The 21502-nt window shown below is 35.7% G+C and overlaps 1 protein-coding gene across 6 annotated transcripts in view; it reads right to left on the bottom strand.

Annotated features, from left to right (window-relative positions):
• LOC141518002 (WD repeat-containing protein 19-like) overlaps positions 1–21502 on the bottom strand; it is a 192938-nt gene that overhangs the window by 30511 nt on the left and 140925 nt on the right. For 5 of the 6 annotated variants that reach the window (XM_074229620.1, XM_074229621.1, XM_074229622.1 and 2 more), the window contains 4 exons: positions 19247–19324; positions 14951–15047; positions 4025–4149; positions 1241–1322 (listed from right to left, as the gene is read on the bottom strand). In XM_074229620.1, coding sequence (XP_074085721.1) covers positions 1241–1322; positions 4025–4149; positions 14951–15047; positions 19247–19324 — 382 coding nt within the window. The remainder of the gene's footprint in view (positions 1–1240; positions 1323–4024; positions 4150–14950; positions 15048–19246; positions 19325–21502) is intronic. The other variant, XM_074229624.1, reaches the window with a different exon arrangement.

Raw genomic sequence — 21502 nt, 5'->3', positions numbered from 1 at the left:
CCCACCAATAAAAAGAGAAGATCCAAAGAAGTTTTCAATGGTAGACATCATGGAGGATCCTGAGTGAAAGTCTGTCTCTTTGGGGGAAAAGGGGAACTAAATCCCAGGAGTCTGGAGAGATGAAAAGCCCAAGGGAGGCTTTGAGCTACAGTACAGTCCAGGTCCCAACAGTATAAGTTCCAGCAGCTAGATAACAAGTCAGCAGGGAGGGTCCACATAACCAAATACTAATTCCATATACCAAAAATGACTAATCTGTAAACATGTTTAACACAAATATATATATACAATATTATCCTGATTGTTTGCCACTGAGTGGGGGGATAAGAAGGGAGGGTGAAAGAAAATTTTGAAACTTAAAAATATACATAGGCATATGAATGAATGTTGAAAAACTTTCATAACATGTATTTGGAAAAATAAAATATCAATTAAAAATCCAACATGACTAATAAAGAACTATATTAAATAATATTATACATATACAACCTATATCAGATTAGGGCTGTGGGGAGGAGGCAAGGAAGGTTGGTAGAAAATTGTAGAAGATGGTAGAAAAATGTGGAACTCAATAGCTTAGAAAAGATGAACATTGAAAACTATCTTTGCATGTAATAGGAAAAAAATAACAATGTAAACAGATAGGGTCCAATCACTTTAATCTGATGTTTAAAAAGTTCTACAACTTGACATCAATATATCTTTCATACCTTCATTACTATTTTCACATAAACTCTACATTCCATTCAAAATCTACTGCTATTCTCAGAAAATGCCATGAACTTTCCTTACAATTTTATCTATTTTATTCACATTATTCTCTTCACCTAAAATGGCCTGCCTTAGGATTTCGTCTAATTGATATCGTTATCATCTTCCAAGGGTCAGTTCAACTGTTATCTATCCTTAAAACCTCTTCTAACATTCCCTTAGTGAATGTTCTCTTCCTTCTCTCAAATTTGATTCTTTTATATGTAACATTCATTTGACTTTATACTGCTCATGATGTTTTACGCCCCTACTAGATTTTAAGTTCCTTGATGGTAAGGGTCTTATTTTATACCTTCCCTTTCCTCACCCCACACCCAGTGCTTAGAATAGTGTATTCCATGTAAAAGGCAATCAAATGTTGAACAAAGTAATGACTACATAATTTTTAACACACACACACACACACACACACACACACACACACACAGAAAGGACGTCTTTTAAAAAGGATAATGTTTTTGGCACTTACGTGATGGGAATTTGCTGATGTTATTGGAGACACGAATAAGCATACGTGCTCCCTTTAAGTGATCTCCATGTTTAACATGAATCTGAAATAATGTGAAATTCTAGTCTATTAGAGAGTTACCATATTTATGAAATACATTTTTAAAGTTTTTGTTGACATGTATGAATGTTTAAAACATACATAGAAAAAATTTTAACTCTAAAAGAATACAGAGTGGTACCAGATTAGGGAATATATTTTTATGTCAAATTTATTCAGGAGTATATAATCAAAAATACTTTCAGCACAATTAAATTAGCCTTGATTTTGTACAGAGACTCTCATCTCTTAAAGGTTTTATAATCAACCAGGGTGATACTACTTATATATTATGAATCATTCCGTTTTTTTCCTAGAGTATCATCTGAGTCCACAATTCCTCAAACTGAATAAGATAATGAATAAAATTAAATAAAAACGCCAAACAATACAATCCTGCCCCACAAATCAGTTAAAAGATAATTTTATTTCAGCCTGACTTCGTGATTAAAAGTTCAATCTGGCTCTAAGTAGAGGTCAATGTCCAAGAGATCCTGAAAACTGGCTACATCTTTCATGAATGTCTTTTGATGGAGCTCTTCCCTGTACTTGGAAACTCATTCCATCATTTTCAAACACCTACTTTCATTTATGGAAACTCTATCGCACATCAAGAATCAAATCAAATGTTACCTACTCTAAAAAACTTGCCCTGTGCAAAATAACCTTTCCTTCCTAAGAAAGCAGTCTATATTTATCTTATGCAAATAACATTCTATGTCATATTTTGTAGTTTTGCATCTATCCTAGATGATAAATTTGATAAGGGTAAGGGCTATCTTAATTATCCTTTTATTTTTCCCAGCACCTCACACATTTCTCTGCAGGTATTAGGCTGTGCAAGGAGTAGATATGAATTGTCCTTAGCCCATTCCTGAGATTTAAAGAAATATCAAGAACTAGGATTATTCTGAGATTACATTTGTTACTGGATTTACTCTGGGGATTTGGGTAGTCTCTGAAGCACATTGGAATCATTTTTTATGCATTAAATGTTCTGTTTTAAAAAATATGAGAAACAAGTTCTCAATTTTTAAAAGGAGGTGTTTCAGATTCATTTAAAATTTATCTCCACATTATAAAACATATTAATTTGAACGAAGAAAAAGCAAAATTTCTACTAAACCTCTTTCCCTTCTTATTTATTTAACAGAGAATACACTGTCCATCAGGATGGTGGATTTAGAGTGAGAAGGGATCTTAGATGTCATCTAGTTAAACTGCAACTTATGATACTATTGTTCAAGAGGGTTCTAAGTGATTAAATTTTCCTTGAGGACCCTTGTCAGATGAGTACTATCAGTGGCAACCAGTTTTCATCCCAGAGAAAATGTGCCCAGAAAAAAATGAATACTTTGTATCTGGCTCAGAGAAAACTTTTCTCCCCACTCAAAACACTGTGCTAAGTAATTAACGTGACAAATAAACCCTTTATGGTTTTTTGATTTTTTTGTTTTCCATTTAGTATGTTTTCAATGGATATTAAATAAAGATTAATGGATGGTAATAATGGGTTTATCTAGGGACAGTGATTTGAACATAATTGCAGGAATACAGGACAGAGGTCATTAATTCCACTTTCAGTATAGTCAAGTTTCAGAACCTAGGACCTGTACTCAGTATGGACCTGTATAATAATGTTAACCAAAAGCATGATGGAAATTGAAAGTAAATGAATTACGCCAACTCGATGCAAATATATAAAAAAACACACACCCAAAAATTTACCAAGTATCTCCACTGCCAAGTTATCAGTGTGGGAAAAAACACTGCCTCTAGAGTGAGAGGTATAGAGTTCATATCCCTCTTTGGATGTTAACATATTACTTTGAGCAAGTCACTTAACCTCCCTGGGCCTCCATTTCCTCACATATAAAATGAAGGGATTGAACTAGAATCCCTATAAAGTCCTTTCCATTCTCACCCTATGATGCTGTGATCATATGACTTTAGAACTGAAATATCCTTGAAGCTCTTAAGCTGGCTCATAAAAGAGCTGAAAAACATTCCATGAAAAAGAAGTAGCCCAGCAACAACAACTGAATGAAGAAATTGGCACAGAGGAAAAACAACTCTTCAGAGATGCAATGAGGGACAGATTTGGTGTCAGAACATTACTCCACCCAAGACACAACCCTGCTAGTCTGAGTTTCAGGGTAACAAGAGCTATTTCTCTCAGAGTTAGGGAATCTTGGAGAATGTTTTTCTTCTATTTCCAGTTTTATCCAGTTATATCCTGAGTAACTAAATACATGTGGTCTGATAAAAGGGAAATTTCAAATGAGGGTTTATGAGGTGAGAAGATAATGAACTAAGCATAGCCCAGGTTTAGAGTGCCATGATGAGAGAACTCCAGGCTGCATTCACTAGAGTGTATATTAGTTTGCACTGTATAGGAACTGGAGAATATAAAATTATATAGACCCTGTTGCTTTCAAGGTGATAAGTTTATGCAAAAACAAATATAATAGATGACAAGTCCTTAAGAGCATAAAATTTGCTTCATATATATATATATATATATATATATATAAACATACACACACATACATTTTTATATATATATATATATAAAATACAACATGTTCAGCAAAATTTTTAATGGATAGGCATAAATACAAAATAGAACTGAGTTACAGATATCTAAAATATATCATATTTATGTTTAATTAAAATATGCAGGCAACAAATTTCTAATTAAATTACCTTTACTAAAATATAGCTGTGCAGAATCATAAGGTTTGTAGCCATCTCAGATGGAATTTTAATCTTCTGGTTTCTCAGTTCTGCATACATACTGAAGAGCACATCATGAGCATTTCGATAATTTCCTGAAAAAAATGGTTTGCATTATATGCAATTATTAAAAGCCACAAATGGTAAAATGTAAAGTGCAAATCTAGGACTTTGTAAACATTCAAGAAAATTAGTATAATCTAAACAACTAAGCACAAAAATCTCTTCAATTTTGAAGAAAAAAATGAGGTGTTCTTTGTAAAAACATATGACCAATAAGATCTTATCTCTATTGTTACAGATACTCAGTAAAAACAAGTATGTCTCATTCATTAAGATTTAATCCTGATATAATAATAGTTTCACCAAAAAAAATAGCAAAATGAATCACAGAATATAGAATTGAAAGGAATCTCAGAGGTATGATAAGCCTGACTAGATTAGAAAAAAATTCTCCTACATCATATCCAGCAGTCATCTATATTCTGCTTGGATATCTCCAACAAAGAAAGGATCCCACCATCTCCCAAAACATTCATTTTCTGACAGCTTTAATTGAGAGGAAACTTTTTCTAAAATCAGTTTAAATTTTCCTCTCTGCTACTCCCTCCCACTGCTTCTGGTCCCTGTGGGATCAAATGGAATATCTAATAAATTTTTTTTCAAATGAATGCCTTTTAAATACTTAAACATCTATCATCTATCATACCCCCATCTTCTCTGGATCTTCTCTTCACATACATCTTTAGAGTCTTCAATCAACACTAACAGCATGGATTTAAAGCTTTTTACCATCCTGGTCATCCTTTCCAGCTTATGGGTATTCTCCCCAAACTGTGGTGCTCACACCTGAATACAATTCTCCATATGTGGTCTGACCAGAGCAGAATTTAGCAAAAGTACCTTATTAGTAGAAGCTACACCACTCTTAATATAGCACTATCAAATTAGCTTTTAGGGCTGCCATATTCCACCATTAAAGTCTGCTAAAAATTAAAATCTTAAAAAAAAACTTATTTAATCATACTTTCCTCATTTTATACTTATGAATTTATTTGAACCTTAGTGTAAAACTTTATGTTTTTTCCCCCCACTGAATTTCATGTCATTAGATTTGACCCAGCGCTCTCTGGCCTATCCAGATCTTTTTGGACCCTGACTCTTATTTATTCAGTATGTTATCTCTCTCTCTCTCTCTCTCTCTCTCTCTCTCTCTCTCTCTCTCTCTCTCTCTCTCTCTCTCTGCTTCTGGCATCTGCAAATTTGACAGGTCTGCCATATGAACCTTCATCCAATTAACTGAAGAAAATGTTAAACAGCCTAGGGCCAATCACAAATCTCTGAGGCACTCTTTTTGCATACATTCTAATAGTTGAAGTAACATGTAAGTAGATAGGCACAAAGAAGACAAATACAGAGTTTAAGAAGACAAGACAGAAAGGGACCAGTTTGTGAAGAGCTTTAAATGCCAAAGAGAGGACTTCACATTTTATTCTAGAGGTAATAGGGAGACATTGTGATTTTTTTAAATATAGAGGGGGTAACATAGGTAGATCTCTGAGAGAGCAATCAGAAGTTTATGGCAGTATTCCAGACCAGAAATGATGAGGTCCTGAACTAGATTCATGTCTGGATGAGTGGAGAAAAGTGGAAGTGTATTTAAGATGTATGACAGGAGGAAAAAATAAGATTTGGCAAGTGACTGAATATATTGGGTGAAAGAGATTGAGGAATCTAAAGTGACAAACCTTGGTTACTAGAAGGTTAGTAGTATTTGGAAGAGGAGACAACAGAAATGGGGGGAAGGAAGGAATTCTATTGTAAACAAATTTGAGATACCTACTGAACATCAGATGATATCAGATGATGCAGGACTACTATATATATCCAAGAATCATCTTCACAGAGACAACTGAACACATAGGAGCTATGGAGACCTCTGAGAGAGTAGAAAGAAAATAGGGCTCAAAACTGAGTCTTAAAGCACACCCACAGTTCATAAGCATGACATAGATGAAAAACCAGCAAAGGAGACTGAGAACAAATGGCTAAACAGATGAGAGAATCAAAATAGAACATTGTGAAAAGCCAGAGGTGAAAGATATTCAGTAGGAGAGGATGATCAATATTGTCAAAAGCTTCAGACAGATCAAAAATATTAGACTGAGAAAAAGCTATTACATTTAGCAACCAAGAGACCATTAATAACTTAGGAGAGAGCAGTTTTAATTGAATGATGATGTTAAATGAAATATTACAAAGGGTTTTGAAGAGAAGGAAAAGATAGAAAAGATACAGTATAAATGACTTTCTTCAAGGAGTTTAACTGAGAAAGGAAGGTGAGATATAGAATGATAGCTAGTGGCAGCTAGGTGGTAAGGTGGATAGAGCACTGGCCCTGGAGTCAGGAGGACCTACCTGTGTGACCTTGGCAAATCACTTAACCCCATTGCCTTGCAAAAAAATAGCTAGCAGACATGGTAATGAGAATACCAGTTCTCCATGGAAAAGACTGGCAAGAACAGTCTGAACTCTTAAGAGAGAAAAGAATCATCTCTAGAACCTCTATCTGATAAAGACAGCTCTTTACTCAAAATCTGACACATACAGCAAATAAAAGTGAAGCAGTGTCTCTGGGCATTTTCAAACGGAGATTAAAGCCTTGTTTTATAGATAACTAATTTAGGGTTCAATATTATTTGGTTCAGTTACAAATGAATTTAAACAAGAAGAATAGATTACTACCAACTTAAACACACACATAAACATATACATATATATATGTATATATATATATATATATATATATACACACAAAGATTGATATTTTGGTGGTGTACTTTGGTCATCAAAAACTTAAATTTCCCCCATGCTAAAATCTTAAAAAACTACATCTATAATCTTTCCCTGCTCTATTAGGGCAGCTAGGATAGAACACTGGCCTTGGAGTCAGGAGGACAGGAGTTCAAATCTGACACTTATTAGCTGTGTGACCTTGGGGAAGTCACTTAACTTGCATCCAGGTCTATCTCCAGTTGTCCTGATCCATATCTGGCCACGGGACCCAGATAGCTCTGGAAGAACAAATGAGGCTAGTGACTTAGCATAGCACCTCCTCACTCAAATTCAATTCATGTGTTAGTCATGGCATCACCTCCCCTGATGTCATCTTCTTCAAAAATGAAGGACAAAAATCATCATCTATTAGTTTTGTAATTGCCCAAATTAAGAAATATGGTTAATATGGTGTGGCAAACTCTTTGTGATGACTTTTCTTCCTTTTCTTTGTGTTCTATGTGTTCTCTGATCATTTGAATTTATTATAGAATTTCCCAAAAATCAAATTCAAATTTACTGGCTTTATTTTAAATTTTGTTTTGTTTTACTTATTGGGTCTATGATTTCACTTATATAGGGAGTTCTTGGTAAGGAATTTTCTCTGCCAATGCAGATCAATAACACTTCTGAAACTTAATTGTCTCAGAAAGATACCTGGTTAAGTAATTTTCTCAGAGTCTCAGAACCAGTATATGTTAGAAGCCTAGAATTCAAATCTTTGTGACTTCAAGGACAGTCCTCTATCTCTTATGCTGTTCTTCCTCTCTTGGTATAGATTATTTTTTTAAGTCAGGAAATTTGGAAAATTTTCACTTTTCCTGTCTTGTACATTTCTCATTTTCCATATTTAAACTCAACATGTCCAAAATAGAAATCAATATCTTTCTCAAAAAATCCTCCTTCCATATTGCCATCCTTTAAGTCTCCCTGGTTTGTTTGGGGTTTTTTTTAGGTTTTTGCAAGGCAAACGGGGTTAAGTGGCTTGCCCAAGGCCACACAGCTAGGTAATTATTAAGTGTCTGAGACCGGATTTGAACCCAGGTACTCCTGACTCCAGGGCTGGTGCTTTATCCACTATACTACCTAGCTGCCCCCACGCCACCTAGCAGCCCCCATCTCCCTGGTTTTTAACTTTGAATTCTCAGACTCTTTCACCCCACATATCCAATCAGTTGCCAGACCTTGCAATTTCTACCTCTTCTATTTTTTGCATCCAACCCCTTTTCCTACTCAAACAGCTACCACATTGCCCCATATATAAAATTAACCTTAATTTGGGGGACTGAAATTTGAAAAAACAATGTGTCACATAAGGTTGTTGAACTCAAGTTTTATTCATCATCAAATTCATACAGCTCCTCATCACTGTCAAAACACCCATACATTAGCTTGTCGTCTTCTATATTTGATGACAAATCAACTGTCTTGCCTGCTCTCCTGCCTGTGCTCTGGTCTGTGGTTGACCACAAGCACTACCTGGGCAAGTCTAGTGCATGGACACATGCTTAGTCCATTTCATGAACCTGAAGCACCAGCTGTGTTCCCCTCTGAAATCAGGAACTTCTCTTTCATCAGCAATTCTTCTTGCCTCTTGCTGAGCCATCTTTGGGGACAAGGATGACTTGCCTCTCATGGCCTTCTTCTGACAGGGCATTTTTCAGTACAGTTTCTTCTTCCCAGAGCCAGGCTCAACTTGTTTTCTCAGTTGGAGAAGGATCAAACTTATGTTCAGCAGCACGATTTCCATTCACTTTTACAAACTGGGTCACTTTTTTTTTAAGTTTTTGCAAGGCAATGGGGTTAAGTGGCTTGCCCAAGACACACAGCTAGGTAATGATTAAGTGTCTGAGGTCGGATTTGAACTCAGGTACTCCTGACTCCAGGGCTAGTGCTCTATCCACTGCACCACCTAGCCGCCCCAAACTGGGCCACTTTTAACTTGAATTCAGCAACTGTAGGAAAATCTTTTCTGAGCCAATTCTGGACAGAATGTGGCAAAACATGACCTAATATACTGGTAACAAAAGCAAAACAATGAGCAAAAAAGACAACAAGCACAAAAAAGCAGGAAATGCAAGTCAAAAAAAATCTACAACCACTGTCTTAGATGCTCTTAGTTTTTAGACCCCAAATTTTTCAAAAAGGGGGGTGTCTTATACATGGGGAAATACAATGTTTCCATAATTCAGATCCTTAATCACCTCTCACCTAGAATGTCATATTTGTCTCCCTGCTTCATTCCCACCACTCAAGTCTATCCCCTACACATTTCTACAAAAATAATTTTAAGTAGAGCTATGACTATGTGACATCTCTAGTGTAATATATAAATTCCTCTATTTACATTTTACAGTTTTTTATAACTTGGCACCAATCTATCTTTCCAGTCTCACTTCTCCTGCAGTACTCTCCCACTTGCACTCCTCAATTCATCCAAACTGACTTTCTCTCACACATGAGAAACACTCACTCATGAGGAACATGAGGAAAAAGAGACATTCCATGTCCCATCTCCATACCTTTACACAGGCCATAGCAGTAGACATGGAAAGTAGTTCCTTCCATCTCACAGAATCACACTCTTCCTTCAAGACTGCTTAAACACCACCACCTACACCAGTACTATTTCTCAAACTACATTATGTTTAATGACTTTGTATTATTCTCTTTATATATTCTTTTCATCCTATATATTCTTGTTATCTCTCTCACTAGGATACTGGAACCTTTTGAGCAGAAATTGTTTCAGGCTTTTTGTTTGTATGACTTAACATCTAGTACAGTGCCTAGCAGATAGTAGGCAGTTAATAAATACTTGTTGAACCCAGAAAAGCAGTTCTGTCCTTTCTCTGAGTCTCCTCCTTCCCCTAATATTAGCTGCACAAAAACTCAAACCCATTTTGGTTGTCCTTAGCTTCCCTCACCAGACTCAGGTCATTCTGAGCTTTAGTAGTCCTGACACTATTTTAAAAGGCCCATGTCATGCTTTATATTTATTCTTTGTTACTTACTCTTAGAGTTACTCACTGTGTGAATCTTTTTAAAAATCTTAAGTTGTTTGGTGAATTCCCAATGCATCTACATTCACATAATTCCTGTTTTTCCTACTTATCAAAATTATTTTCCTTTCTGACTTTATAATTTCATTCTTCAAAGTTTCCTGATCTTCTTGGGCTTCTCCTGTAGCATTTTAGTCTATGGGATCCCACAAATCCTTTCTCTGAATTATGTGAAATATAATTTCCCAAAATCTATGAACCAGCTTACCTGTCTTCTATCACAAATTCTAGGAAGGAATGGTTAATTCCCACAATTTCTGTCCCAGCAACCTTCCTTGTTAATGAGAATTAGATTTCTGCCTTTTAAAGGATGAAATTTATCAGCTACACTGCTTTTGACAGGAAGAGAACTCCAGAAGTTATTTATATAACTCAAAGCTCAATAATATAGCATGCCAGGGTGGCTAGGTGGTGCAGTGGATAGAGCACTGGCCCTAGAGTCATGAGTACCTGAGTTCAAAGCTTGCCTCAGACACTTTATAATTACCTAGCTGTGTGGCCTTGGGCAAGCCACTTAACCCCACTGCCTTGCAAAAACCTAAAAGAAAAAAAAATAATATAACATGCCTCTGGTTAGGATTAGGACTTGTTTCCTGAACACATTTATTTCCTCTTTTAGTCCATTCCAGAGTCATTTCTAGTCATTTTGATTCATATCTGGCCATTAGACCCAGATGACTGGAAGAGAAAGTAAGGCTGGTTACTTAGCACAGCCTCCCTCACTCAAAATCAGTTCATGTACATGCCATGGAATCTGATATCATGATAGTCTTCCAAAATGAATGACAAACATCATTAGTCCAAGTAGTCTGTAGTCTCTGTAGAGAAAATCATTTCTATCTCCTCCTAACCTACCCTACAGTCAAATTAATCTTACCCCAAAATACACCCTAGTAACCTCCTCTGGTTCCTATGTTTCCTCACATAAACATACCTTCTTAATATACAGTACTACCATACATCATTTCCTTTTACTTTATTACTTTATTAATTTTCAATAAGGGGGCGGCTAGGTGGCATAGTGGATAAAGCACCGGCCCTATAGTCAGGAGTACCTGGGTTCAAATCCGGTCTCAGACACTTAATAATTACCTAGCTGTGTGGCCTTGGGCAAGATACTTAACCCCGTTTGCCTTGCAAAAAATCTAAAAAAAAAATTCAGTAAGTTATGCCTATCTAGACCTATATTTCAATCTTGGGTTTTATTTCACCAAATCAATGATATATATAAGGTTGAATTTGTCTCCCTGGTTAGTCCACAGTGCTTTATGTATGGACATTTGAAGTCACTAGTTTTACTACTGGTTCCTTTGTTGAATTTTGTGAATTATGAACTCCAGATAACTCAAATACAATTATATAATCCACTTAATTATAATTGCCACTATAGCATCAAGAATAGTTGATATAGCTTTCTCTCTCTATCCATGTGATTTATTTGATTTTCAAGATATTCAATAAACACATTTTTCCAGCATTTATTAGGTATACTCTAACTGTGTTAATCATTAAGGACACAAAGTTAGTTCCTGTCCTTTAGAAGCTTACAAAGTAATAGGGAAGATTAAATACAAAAAGGAAGGAAAAGGAAAAGTTATCTGGAATGGGGACAGAATGGAAACATCCAGAGGAGTGAAGCCAATGGGAAATGGGAGAGAAAGAAGACTTGGGTGTTCCCTCTTTTAGTGGAGGTTCTGGAAGAAGAGCTTTCATCCTCAGTCAGGGGACAACAGTGTCCCTGTACTATTTTGATGCCTGTGTTTTAATATAATTGGGTCTTTCATAATTTCTATATTTGTTTTATACATTTAAATGTTTAATGTTTTAAGCATTATTAAATGTTATTATTAAAATAAATTAAATGTTAAATGGTTTATGCCACCAAAAAGGATGAGAGTCCCTATAATAGAGCCAGAGGGAAAAGTGAATTAGAAAGAATCCACCAGTAACATCCTGAAAGAAACCCCAAATGGATGCTTCCAGAAACATCATAATCAAAAATCAGAAGTTTTATTACAAGAAAAAATACTGCAAGCAGACAGAAAAAAGGATCAAATACAAAGGACCATTCAGGATCTCACAGTAACACAAAAATGAAAGTAAAGCTTGGAATAGGATATATCAAGAACCGAAAGAAGAAAAAAACTTCCAAACAAAAATAACTTATCCTGCAAATTTCAGTATAAACCTACAGGAGAACAATGTACTTTTACTAGAATAGATAATTTTCAAACATTCCTGTTGAAAAAACAAAAGTTGGGTAGAAATCTCTGAAATGAAAACATAAGAGACAAGAAAAATCTAGAATGGTAAGTATTTTTGAGTTCATTTAAGGGGTTGAAAGATGATAAAATGTATATTTCCCCATAGGTAGAAAAGAGACTATCATTTCATCAAAACCCTATCCTTAAAGAATCAAAGAAGCAGCAAAGACGAACTCAATTCCTGGGCAGAATTTTAGACTGTCTGGTTTGACTTAATGGAATAAAGAGAAGGGAGGAGGAAAGAAATATACTAAGGAAAACATGAGGAAGAGGGAAGAACTTATTATTCCATGTAATTGTGGCACATCAGAGCAAGAATATATAATAAACATATAGATATGGATGGTAAGGGAGAGCAGGCATTCCATGAACCTAAAAATTAACCTTACATTAAAATCAATAGGGAAACAGGCAGATACAGAAAGAAGAAAGAAATGTCATCTAAGGGAGAATGTAGAAATGGGTAATAGTCACAAGCATATCAATCTAACTTCAGAGGACATTATAAAAGAAGAAATTAAAAGAAAAGTAAGTCTCTGCTTAGTGAAAAGAGGGAGAACAAATGAAAAGGATTATATGTAATAGGTCTAGGCATAGGTAGAAAGTGCCACTAATAGCATCTCCCCATTTGGAGATACAGGGGAACACACTTTTTGCTTCTAGGAGTATTAAGAGGATCTGAAATGGAAATGCTTTGAAGAGTCTGTAGAACATATATAGATATTCTGTAATTTGTTTTGGACAGTAAACCACCAAGTGAAGAGGAACCTCTTTGACTGGCTCCAGAAGCCATTTTTCAGTTGCTTCTCAGCTTCTCTAACCCTCAAGAGTTCAATGAGTCCTTAACTCATGGAAATTAGAGAGATAGAAGTGGCGTCTATGACCTTGTGATTTCAAAAGGCCAGAGGGCACCTTGACATCCGAGCATTCCAGAGTTTCGAATAGTAGCCAGTGTAAGTAACACCAACACCCAGAGGAGCAAGGAGTGACCTTCAGTAGTGACCTTCCAGACTCTCCAGCCAAGTAGTGGCTATATAATTACACAGGCTATGTAGGAGCAGAACTAAGTTAAACTTATTCTCCAGCATTATTAAGGGAGATGTTTGTACTTGGTTTCTCCTGTATCTTCAAAGTAAAAAGCTTTCTATAAAAGTTGATTGATGTTAAGTGGATAAATGTAATTAAGATTCTAGTCACACTATTTAACAACGACAGGGACCAAGTAGGTCCCTCAAGCCTATGGTAATAAAGACATTCCAACCCTTATGTTTACTCTGGAAGACTGAGGGTAAGATATTTTAGCCTGGTTCTGGGACAGTGAAACAGAATGTTAATTCTAATTCCTTTCTTTGATAACTACTTTTTTAAAAAATAAAACAAGGAGCATGAGGATTAAAGAAAGAAAACAAAACAGTATATAAAAAAAGGAAAACATCTAATAACATAATTCTAAATAAAAAAGGGTATAGGAATGTATATAGCAATATGTTACTGACAAATATTCACATAAAGTTAATAAGAGAGCCTAGAATAGAATATATTATGTTTCAGGTAAATCCAAAAAACCAAGGGTGGCAAAAGTGATCTCAATTAAGGCTAAAATCACACATGGTTATAAACATGTTGTAGTTGGAGGCTAGATAAGAGTATTTCTTATGGAACTGACCACATGAGCTTTAGTTCTATGAGGAGGAGTATGCACTCTTGACTCCTTGCTAAGGGTATGTATGACAAAACTTTTGGTAACTACTATCTAGTACTGACTCCATGCAGTAGTTTTATTTTGTACTTTTAAAATTTAAGGGGTGGCTAGGTGGCGCAGTGGATAGAGCACTGGCCCTGGAGTCAGGAGTACCTGAGTTCAAATTCGGCCTCAGACACTTAATTATTACCTAGCTGTGTGATCTTGAGCATGCCACTTAACCCCATTTGCCTTGCAAAAACCTAAAAAAATTAAAATTAATTTTTTTTAAAAATTAAGCAACTACTTTATTAGAAATTGAAGTATTATATATGGCATATTGTTCTGATACTGGGAAATTAAATTTCTTCCCACAGCTGATAAGCAGTTAAGTTCTTTAAATCTTTGGATACAATTTATCTTTGTTACTACAATGTTGTTTCATTTGTTACAGGATTCAAAATAATCATTGTCCTAAACTTTAATAAATTAGCTTTTTTTTAAAAAACTGAATTTTATCTGCTTCTTTTTCTCTTTTTTTCTTTTTTAAAATTTATTTAAAGCAATGGGGTTAAGTGATTTTCCCAAGGTCATTACAGCAAGGTAATTATTAAGTGTCTGAGGCCGGACTTGAACTCAAGTCCTCCTGACTCCAGGACCAGTGCTCTATCCACTGCGGTACCTAGCTGTCCTATAAATTGGCTTTTAAATACTTCCATGAATCTTATTATTTCATAACTGTGAATACTTCCTCCACAGGTACATATCATAGTCCATTCATCCTGTGTGATTCTTGTTCATGACCGTTCATGACTCCTAGCAACCAGGAGCCTCAGGTCATGCACACTTTTTATCAGGGAGTCAGATCACATGTGATCCTACCAAGGATCTTTGAAAAGTGTTCCAAAGTACTCTTGTCACAATGTGTTTAAATTAAACATAAACTATGTTTCGAACAGAGTAACAGAGAGAAAGTAATAATGAAAAAATTATTTGCCTTCTGGCACAGTCAAGAAGGAAGAACAATGGGTACAATGATAATAAGGGTACTTACCAGCAGATTGCTCCTCTCTGGCAATTATTATGGCAGTTTGGGCAGCTTCTCTATATTGCTTCAATGCCATGTACAGACGGAAGAGATATTTGGCATCCTTAAATAAAAAAGTATGCTGACATTATGTTGGCAATGCTATATATTTTTATAGGTAGCATACAGTACAGTACAGAACACATTCAAAACCAGTTACAAAGCTTGTATTCAAACTGTAGAGATATGCAGTCTCAGAACTATAAGTTCTTCATATATAAGCAACTATATAGAATAACTAGCAGCCACAGTTATTCCACCTCCCAACTACCAAAATAACTGGTAGTCACATTCCCATTCCTCAAATGCTTCCTGATTAGAACTTCTCTTTTCTTCATTCTGGTGTTCTCCATCTAAGGAATGTTCCCCTTCCTCACCATCACTAGCTGTCCCCAGAAAGAGATAAGGGTCTATCTTCCTCAGGACTGGTTCACGACAAGGTCTACAGTGGTAGCAGGGAAGCCCCAATGTAAACATTCTTCTCACATTAAAATCGGCTGACTCCTCTAGCCCTAGTATTAGTCTTGGTCATTGTACTCACCCATCTCTTCTTCATACTACCCCTCCCATCATATTCTCTATCCCAGAAATTCAGATCCTATAGTGTATGTCCAACTCCAACATTAAATTTCGCCTATTATCCAACTCCTTTGTGTTTATTCTCATGATGCTAGAGTTGGGGAATATTTTGAAACAATTGAATGGGCCCTCTACAAATGTGTTACCTAATCATCCCAGCTGATGCTGCAAATTTTTTCCATATTTCCTCAAATGTACAGTGGCATCCTCTCCCCACTGCTCTCCTAAGGATTCCTGCTCAATTCTATACATCACCATTCACTAAAAGGTTCATCTTTTCCCCTCCTCCCATCTCACATTAGTCAGATATTGTCCCCTACTACTCCTTAATTCCATGCTTGATGAAGACAAGGTGCCTTGCCAAGGCAAATCCCTCTATATGCACACTTGATCCTATACCCTCCCAGTTAATTCAGTATATTGCCCCCACTATATCTCCATTCCATCACCTACTTCTTATAGCAAATGGCCCTGCCTATCATCCCTACTCTCACATCAGTTTTCAATGTCCCCATATTTATTGGTTACTTCCATTCTGCCTATAAACACATCCATGTTTTACCCAATTCTCAAAAAATTTTAACAAAAATCAGCACAACTTCAGTGATAATGTCCCTGTCAGGGAGATGGGCATATTTTGTCGAATAGAATCCTATATTCCATGGGCCCATGGTAGAATCATGCCATTCCTGTACTTCCTAAATACCATATTACCTTCAGGATCAAATATGAAGTCCTCAGATGGATATCTAAAGCTATTTACACCCTGGCCCCTTCTTACTTTTCACTCTTCTTAAATTTTAATCACCTTCCTATACTCAAATACAGCTATCCTGGTCTACTAGATATATATATTTTTTTCCAACAAATTTAACAATACAAAAGCAAAAAGAAGCAATTACATGGGAAGAAACTTTATTTAACTTCAAAACTTGTGACTTTTTAATATAGAACAAAATTTGGACAGAGGGCAGGACTCTGCTGTTTGCCCACACTCAGATCCAGGTTAGAGTTTGGGCTTCCACACTTCGATAGTGGAGCAGGGACACTTTTCAGAGCTCCAGGGCAGAGGGGAGTGCCTATGACCATCTCATATCAAAGCACAGGCAAGGGAGCATAAGATCTTAGAGGAATAAAGGTCCCAGTGGGCCCCCAAAACCCCCAAAGCCTTGGGCTAAGGAAATGAGCAAACAAAAGAAAAAGAAGAATCTGACCATAGAAAACTACTTTGATCCCATGGAAGATTCAGAAGATGACAATGACTTATGTGACTAATAATTATATGCTTTCTGTCTCAAAACAGTCAATTGCATCATTTATGAAAAGATTATTTATGGAAAGCTCCTATATGCATAGTGCTTTGGAAAAAAAGGACATTTAATATACTGATTTTATATTGGAGGAACATACTTATCATACTTATAAAATATGACATAATCATCACTTTGCTGTCCTCCATCTCTGGGATGTTCCCCTTCCTCACCATCACTTCTTAGTTCTCCTGTAATACATCTCAATTCCATCTTATGCAGGGGTCTTTCCAAGTCTCCAAGTCCCTATCAGTTTAGTACGACTATAATTGTATACAATATAGAATTCTGATTCCCATTAAAAATGCAAAATTATTAGTGTAGGGACAAAGTTAAATTATGCCAAATAATTTAAAATATTTAAGAGAGAATATCTGGTCTATTTTTTATATCAAATATAAGAAGAAATTTAACTGATCAATACCAGAATAACGTACCACATCTGGTAATTCAATTTCTTATAATCTTGTAGTTGTTTGAATATTAAAACTGCTAATGAAAATATGAAAATGTATTTTATGGAAATAATAAAGTACTAGGAAATGAGTGCTGTATTTGGAGTCAGAGAATTTAGGTTTGAGGTCCAGTTCTACCACAAGTCATTTGACCTTTTTGACTTTCTTGGATAGATACTAAAGGGGTGGGATTAGCCAACTTCTGAGGACACTTCCAGCTCTAAATCTTATGATCCCCCTTAGATGACTAATAATTGTATGGTTTTCAGTCTCAAAACACTAGTCAGGGGTGGCTAGGTGGCGCAGTGGATAAAGCACTGGCCCTGGAGTCAGGAGAACCTGGGTTCAAATCCAGTCTCAGACACTTAATAATTACCTAGCTGTGTGGCCTTGGGCAAGCCACTTAACCCCGTTTGCCTTGCAAAAAAACACTAGTCAATTTCATCCATTTATGAAAAAAATTTGTGGAATATCTCCTGTATAAATGGTGCTTTGGGACAAAAAAAAAGATATTTAATGGAGGAACATCTTGTCAATTCTCTCTCTCTCTCTCTCTCTCTCTCTCCCCCACCACTATACCACCAGTATAATTGTTTTGCTTTTTATTTTCTCTATATCCTTCTTACCTCATTTATCTTACAATGCCATTATATCTCTGTTTTTAGATACTCTAATCTTGCACAGTATCTTGATCAAATGAAACTATATTCCAGGTTAACTTAACTATTTAAAACACCACTACTAGTATCAACTTGACTGTTATCTTCTCTCTTCCACTTTATTCCTGTCTTAGTTTCTGATACAAGGTCAGAAAGATAACTAGGTAAGATCTTTGTTTAGGTTCATACCCATGTTCTCCTCACCTCATATTCAAATGCAACATGTTAAGAAGTGGTACCTCTTCTTTTCCAAAATTCAATTTGCATACTTAAATATTTGAAAACTCTTAAGCTTTCAATGTTAAACTGATTTTCTTTCAAAATTTTGTAATTTCCCGGGAATAGCTTGAAGAGGTGGTGAGAGAACTCTGCTGCAACAGAGTGAGTGCAGAGTGAGGAGCCCTGACCTCAGAGCAGCCCTGCAGTGAGGACCAGCCTGCACCTCCAGAACACAGCCCACAGATGGTAAGGGGGTTGGGGGAGACTGCAGAAATCTCTCTGCTGTCTCTGGGGCAGGACTCTGCTGTTTGTCCACACTCAGATCCAGGTTAGAGTTTGGGCTTCCATACTAAGATAGCTGAGCAGGGACACTCCTCATAGCTCCAGGGCAGAGGGGAGCACCTATGATCATCTACATATCAAAGCACAGACAAGAGAGCATAAGACCTTAGAGGAATAAAGGTCCAAGTGGGGTGTCCCCAAAAACCCCCAAAGTTTTAGAAGTGTGGTAAATTAGTCTTAGGGTGAGGAAATGAGCAAACAAAAGAAAAAGAAGAATCTGACTATAGAAAACTACTTTGATCCCATGGAAGATTCAGAAGATGACAAATTCGAAGCTTCTGTATCCAAAGCCTCCAAGAGAAATAGAAAATGGGCTCAGGCTATGGATGAACTCAAAAGAGACCTTGTAAATCAATTGAAGGAGGTGGAGGAAAAAATGGGAGTAGAAATAAGAGTGATGCAAATAAATCAGGAAAACCAAATCAGCAGCTTGGTGAAATACAAAAAAAAAAAAAAATACTGAAGAAAATAATATGTCTAAAAACCAGTTTAGGCCAATTGGAAAAAGCAAAATTTTGTAATTTAAACTTTTCATCAACTCAAATTGCTTCTTACCTCCATCTCACATTACGAAGGTTTTGTAATTTTTAGTAGGTGATAATGGGACTTAAGTAGAATTCATTTGTGGAAAACTTATGTGAAAGTATTTGACACAACAGAATATTTCTTAAAACAGCACAAGGATGATTACTTTAATACCTTGGGCATGCCATCACTTTCACCCATGAGATGATCTATAAGTTGATTTGTCAGTGATTCATCATTTGCCTGTCCAACCTATTAAAGGAAAACAAAAACAATTGATTTTAATATTACTCTTATTATGAACTCATTATCCAAATATAAACTTAGCCATATTTATCAGAAATCAGTCTAGGCATAATAATTGAAAATAGATATTAATAAGTATTCATGTTTCTCTGCCCAATGGAAATCATTATCTAAGGGTGAAGGAAAGTGTTGAGGACAATAGGAAATAATTTTACATACTTTTAAACAAAAATCATGAATCTAGCACCTACATAGCTATTAGTATCATTATGCCAACCCCAAAAGAATTCAGAGGGAAGGATTTGTAGTCATGACAATCTTTCATGTTGTTTTCTGGAGACATAAGGTGCAAAGAATGAGCTGATCTCCCACTGGTCTATGAAGTATGAGTCAATAATAGATAAGTATATGAGATTTAGGTTCTTCAGTTTGAGTGACTCAATCATGTCACATAACAATTTAATAGTAGGAGGGGAATTAAATATAATTTTCCTTTGTTAAAAATGAAGGTTTGTGATATAGTGTTCTTCTTTCTGTTTCCATAAAAACATACCAGAAGTAAGTGCAAGGGAGGATTTTTTTAAATTTTCCATAATAGTTTTGCATGCAAAAAAGTTAAATATTAATTTTTTCTTTTAAAATTAAAAATAAATCACAAAAAAATCTTAGAAATTGGTCAAAGTCTCAGAGGTCTCAAAATCCCTCTGCAGAATCCATCAAGGTAGAGTCTGCTTTAAAAATCTCCAATGAGAGTGAGCATACTGCATTCTGAATCAGTCCAGACCATTTTTTTAATATCACTAACTGCCAAGAAAATTTCTCTTATATATGAGCATAAATCTTATCATTACAGTTTTCATTGTTTTTAATTTAAGGGCTAAAATAAGCTGAATCATTCTCCTGTATAACAGTCTTCTAAATAACTGACAAGCTTTTTCTTCTAGAGGTTAAACATTTTAAGTTCTTTAAATATGATCCTCATGGCATGGTTTTTAGTCCCCTGATCTACTTGATCACTCTCTCTTTTGAACGTAGTCTAATTTTTTTTCAATGTTCTTCCTAAAATGTTAATATATATAATAAAATATAATACTTCAAATGTAATCTGACCAGGGCAGATAATGGTAGGAACCCTGTGAAATACAGAACTAAGTAGCAGAATGACATACTTAGATCTGTACTTAAGGAAAATTTGGTAACTAATTTGGATATGTGTAATAGAGCTGAGGATAATGCCACAGTTATGAACCTGACCATAAAGAAAAGGAGAGTGAAATCAACAGAAATAGTTTGGGAAAAGGAAGGGTTTTTGGGGAAAAGATAATTTAATTCCATTTTGGACACAATGAATTAAAGACACCTCTGGAACATTAAGAAATTTCCCATAGATGAAAGGATGAGAGGGGATAAGCATTTAAATAGTGTTTTCTATGTGCCAGTTACTTGGCGAAGCACTTCTCCAAATATCTCATTTGAACCTCACAACAACCTTGAAAGATAGGTGTTGTTATTGTCCCCATTTTACAATGGAGGAAATCAAGGCAAATAAAGGTTAAGTAATTTGCCCAAGATCATATAGCTAGTTAATGGCTGAAGACCTAAACTCAGGTTTTCCTTATTCCAGGTCTAGGCTCGACCACTGCACCACCAATTGCCTCTTGTGGGTGGTTATATAGAGATGATTGCATCCATAAGTGACATCAACCCTCTAGATGACACTTCATTCCCATCCCCTAGCGTCTCCATTAGATTGACCCTTCCATCATTACTTTTCTCTCTTCAGTCTTCAGTCTCTCATTTATAGATTCCTTCCCTATTACCCATAAAGATATCAGCCTCTCCCACATTTAAAATTGTTACTAGATACTACTTTCTCCCCTAGCCATCATCTTATACCTCTCTTCCTTTTAGCTAAACTCCTTGAAAAAGCTATACATTTAGTAGCCTCTACTTGAGAAAACTATTTTGGGAGCCTCTGCTTTTTTCTAACTCAAAACTAATCTTATGTAATTTGACTTCCAGGATCATTACTAAACTGAAATTGCCCTTTCCAAATTACCAGTGATATCATAATTGCCAAATCTAATGGTCTTCTATCAGTTCTCATCCTTCCTGATCTCCCTTCAGTAAATGCCCCTATTAACATGCTTATCTCTCTGGGTTTTTATAACATTGTCCCTATAT

Source organism: Macrotis lagotis, chromosome 3 (assembly GCF_037893015.1).
Source record: "Macrotis lagotis isolate mMagLag1 chromosome 3, bilby.v1.9.chrom.fasta, whole genome shotgun sequence".
Lineage (NCBI taxonomy): Eukaryota > Metazoa > Chordata > Mammalia > Peramelemorphia > Peramelidae > Macrotis > Macrotis lagotis.
Note: the sequence above shows the minus strand (reverse complement) of the source record. Positions and strands in the feature narration are given on the sequence as shown.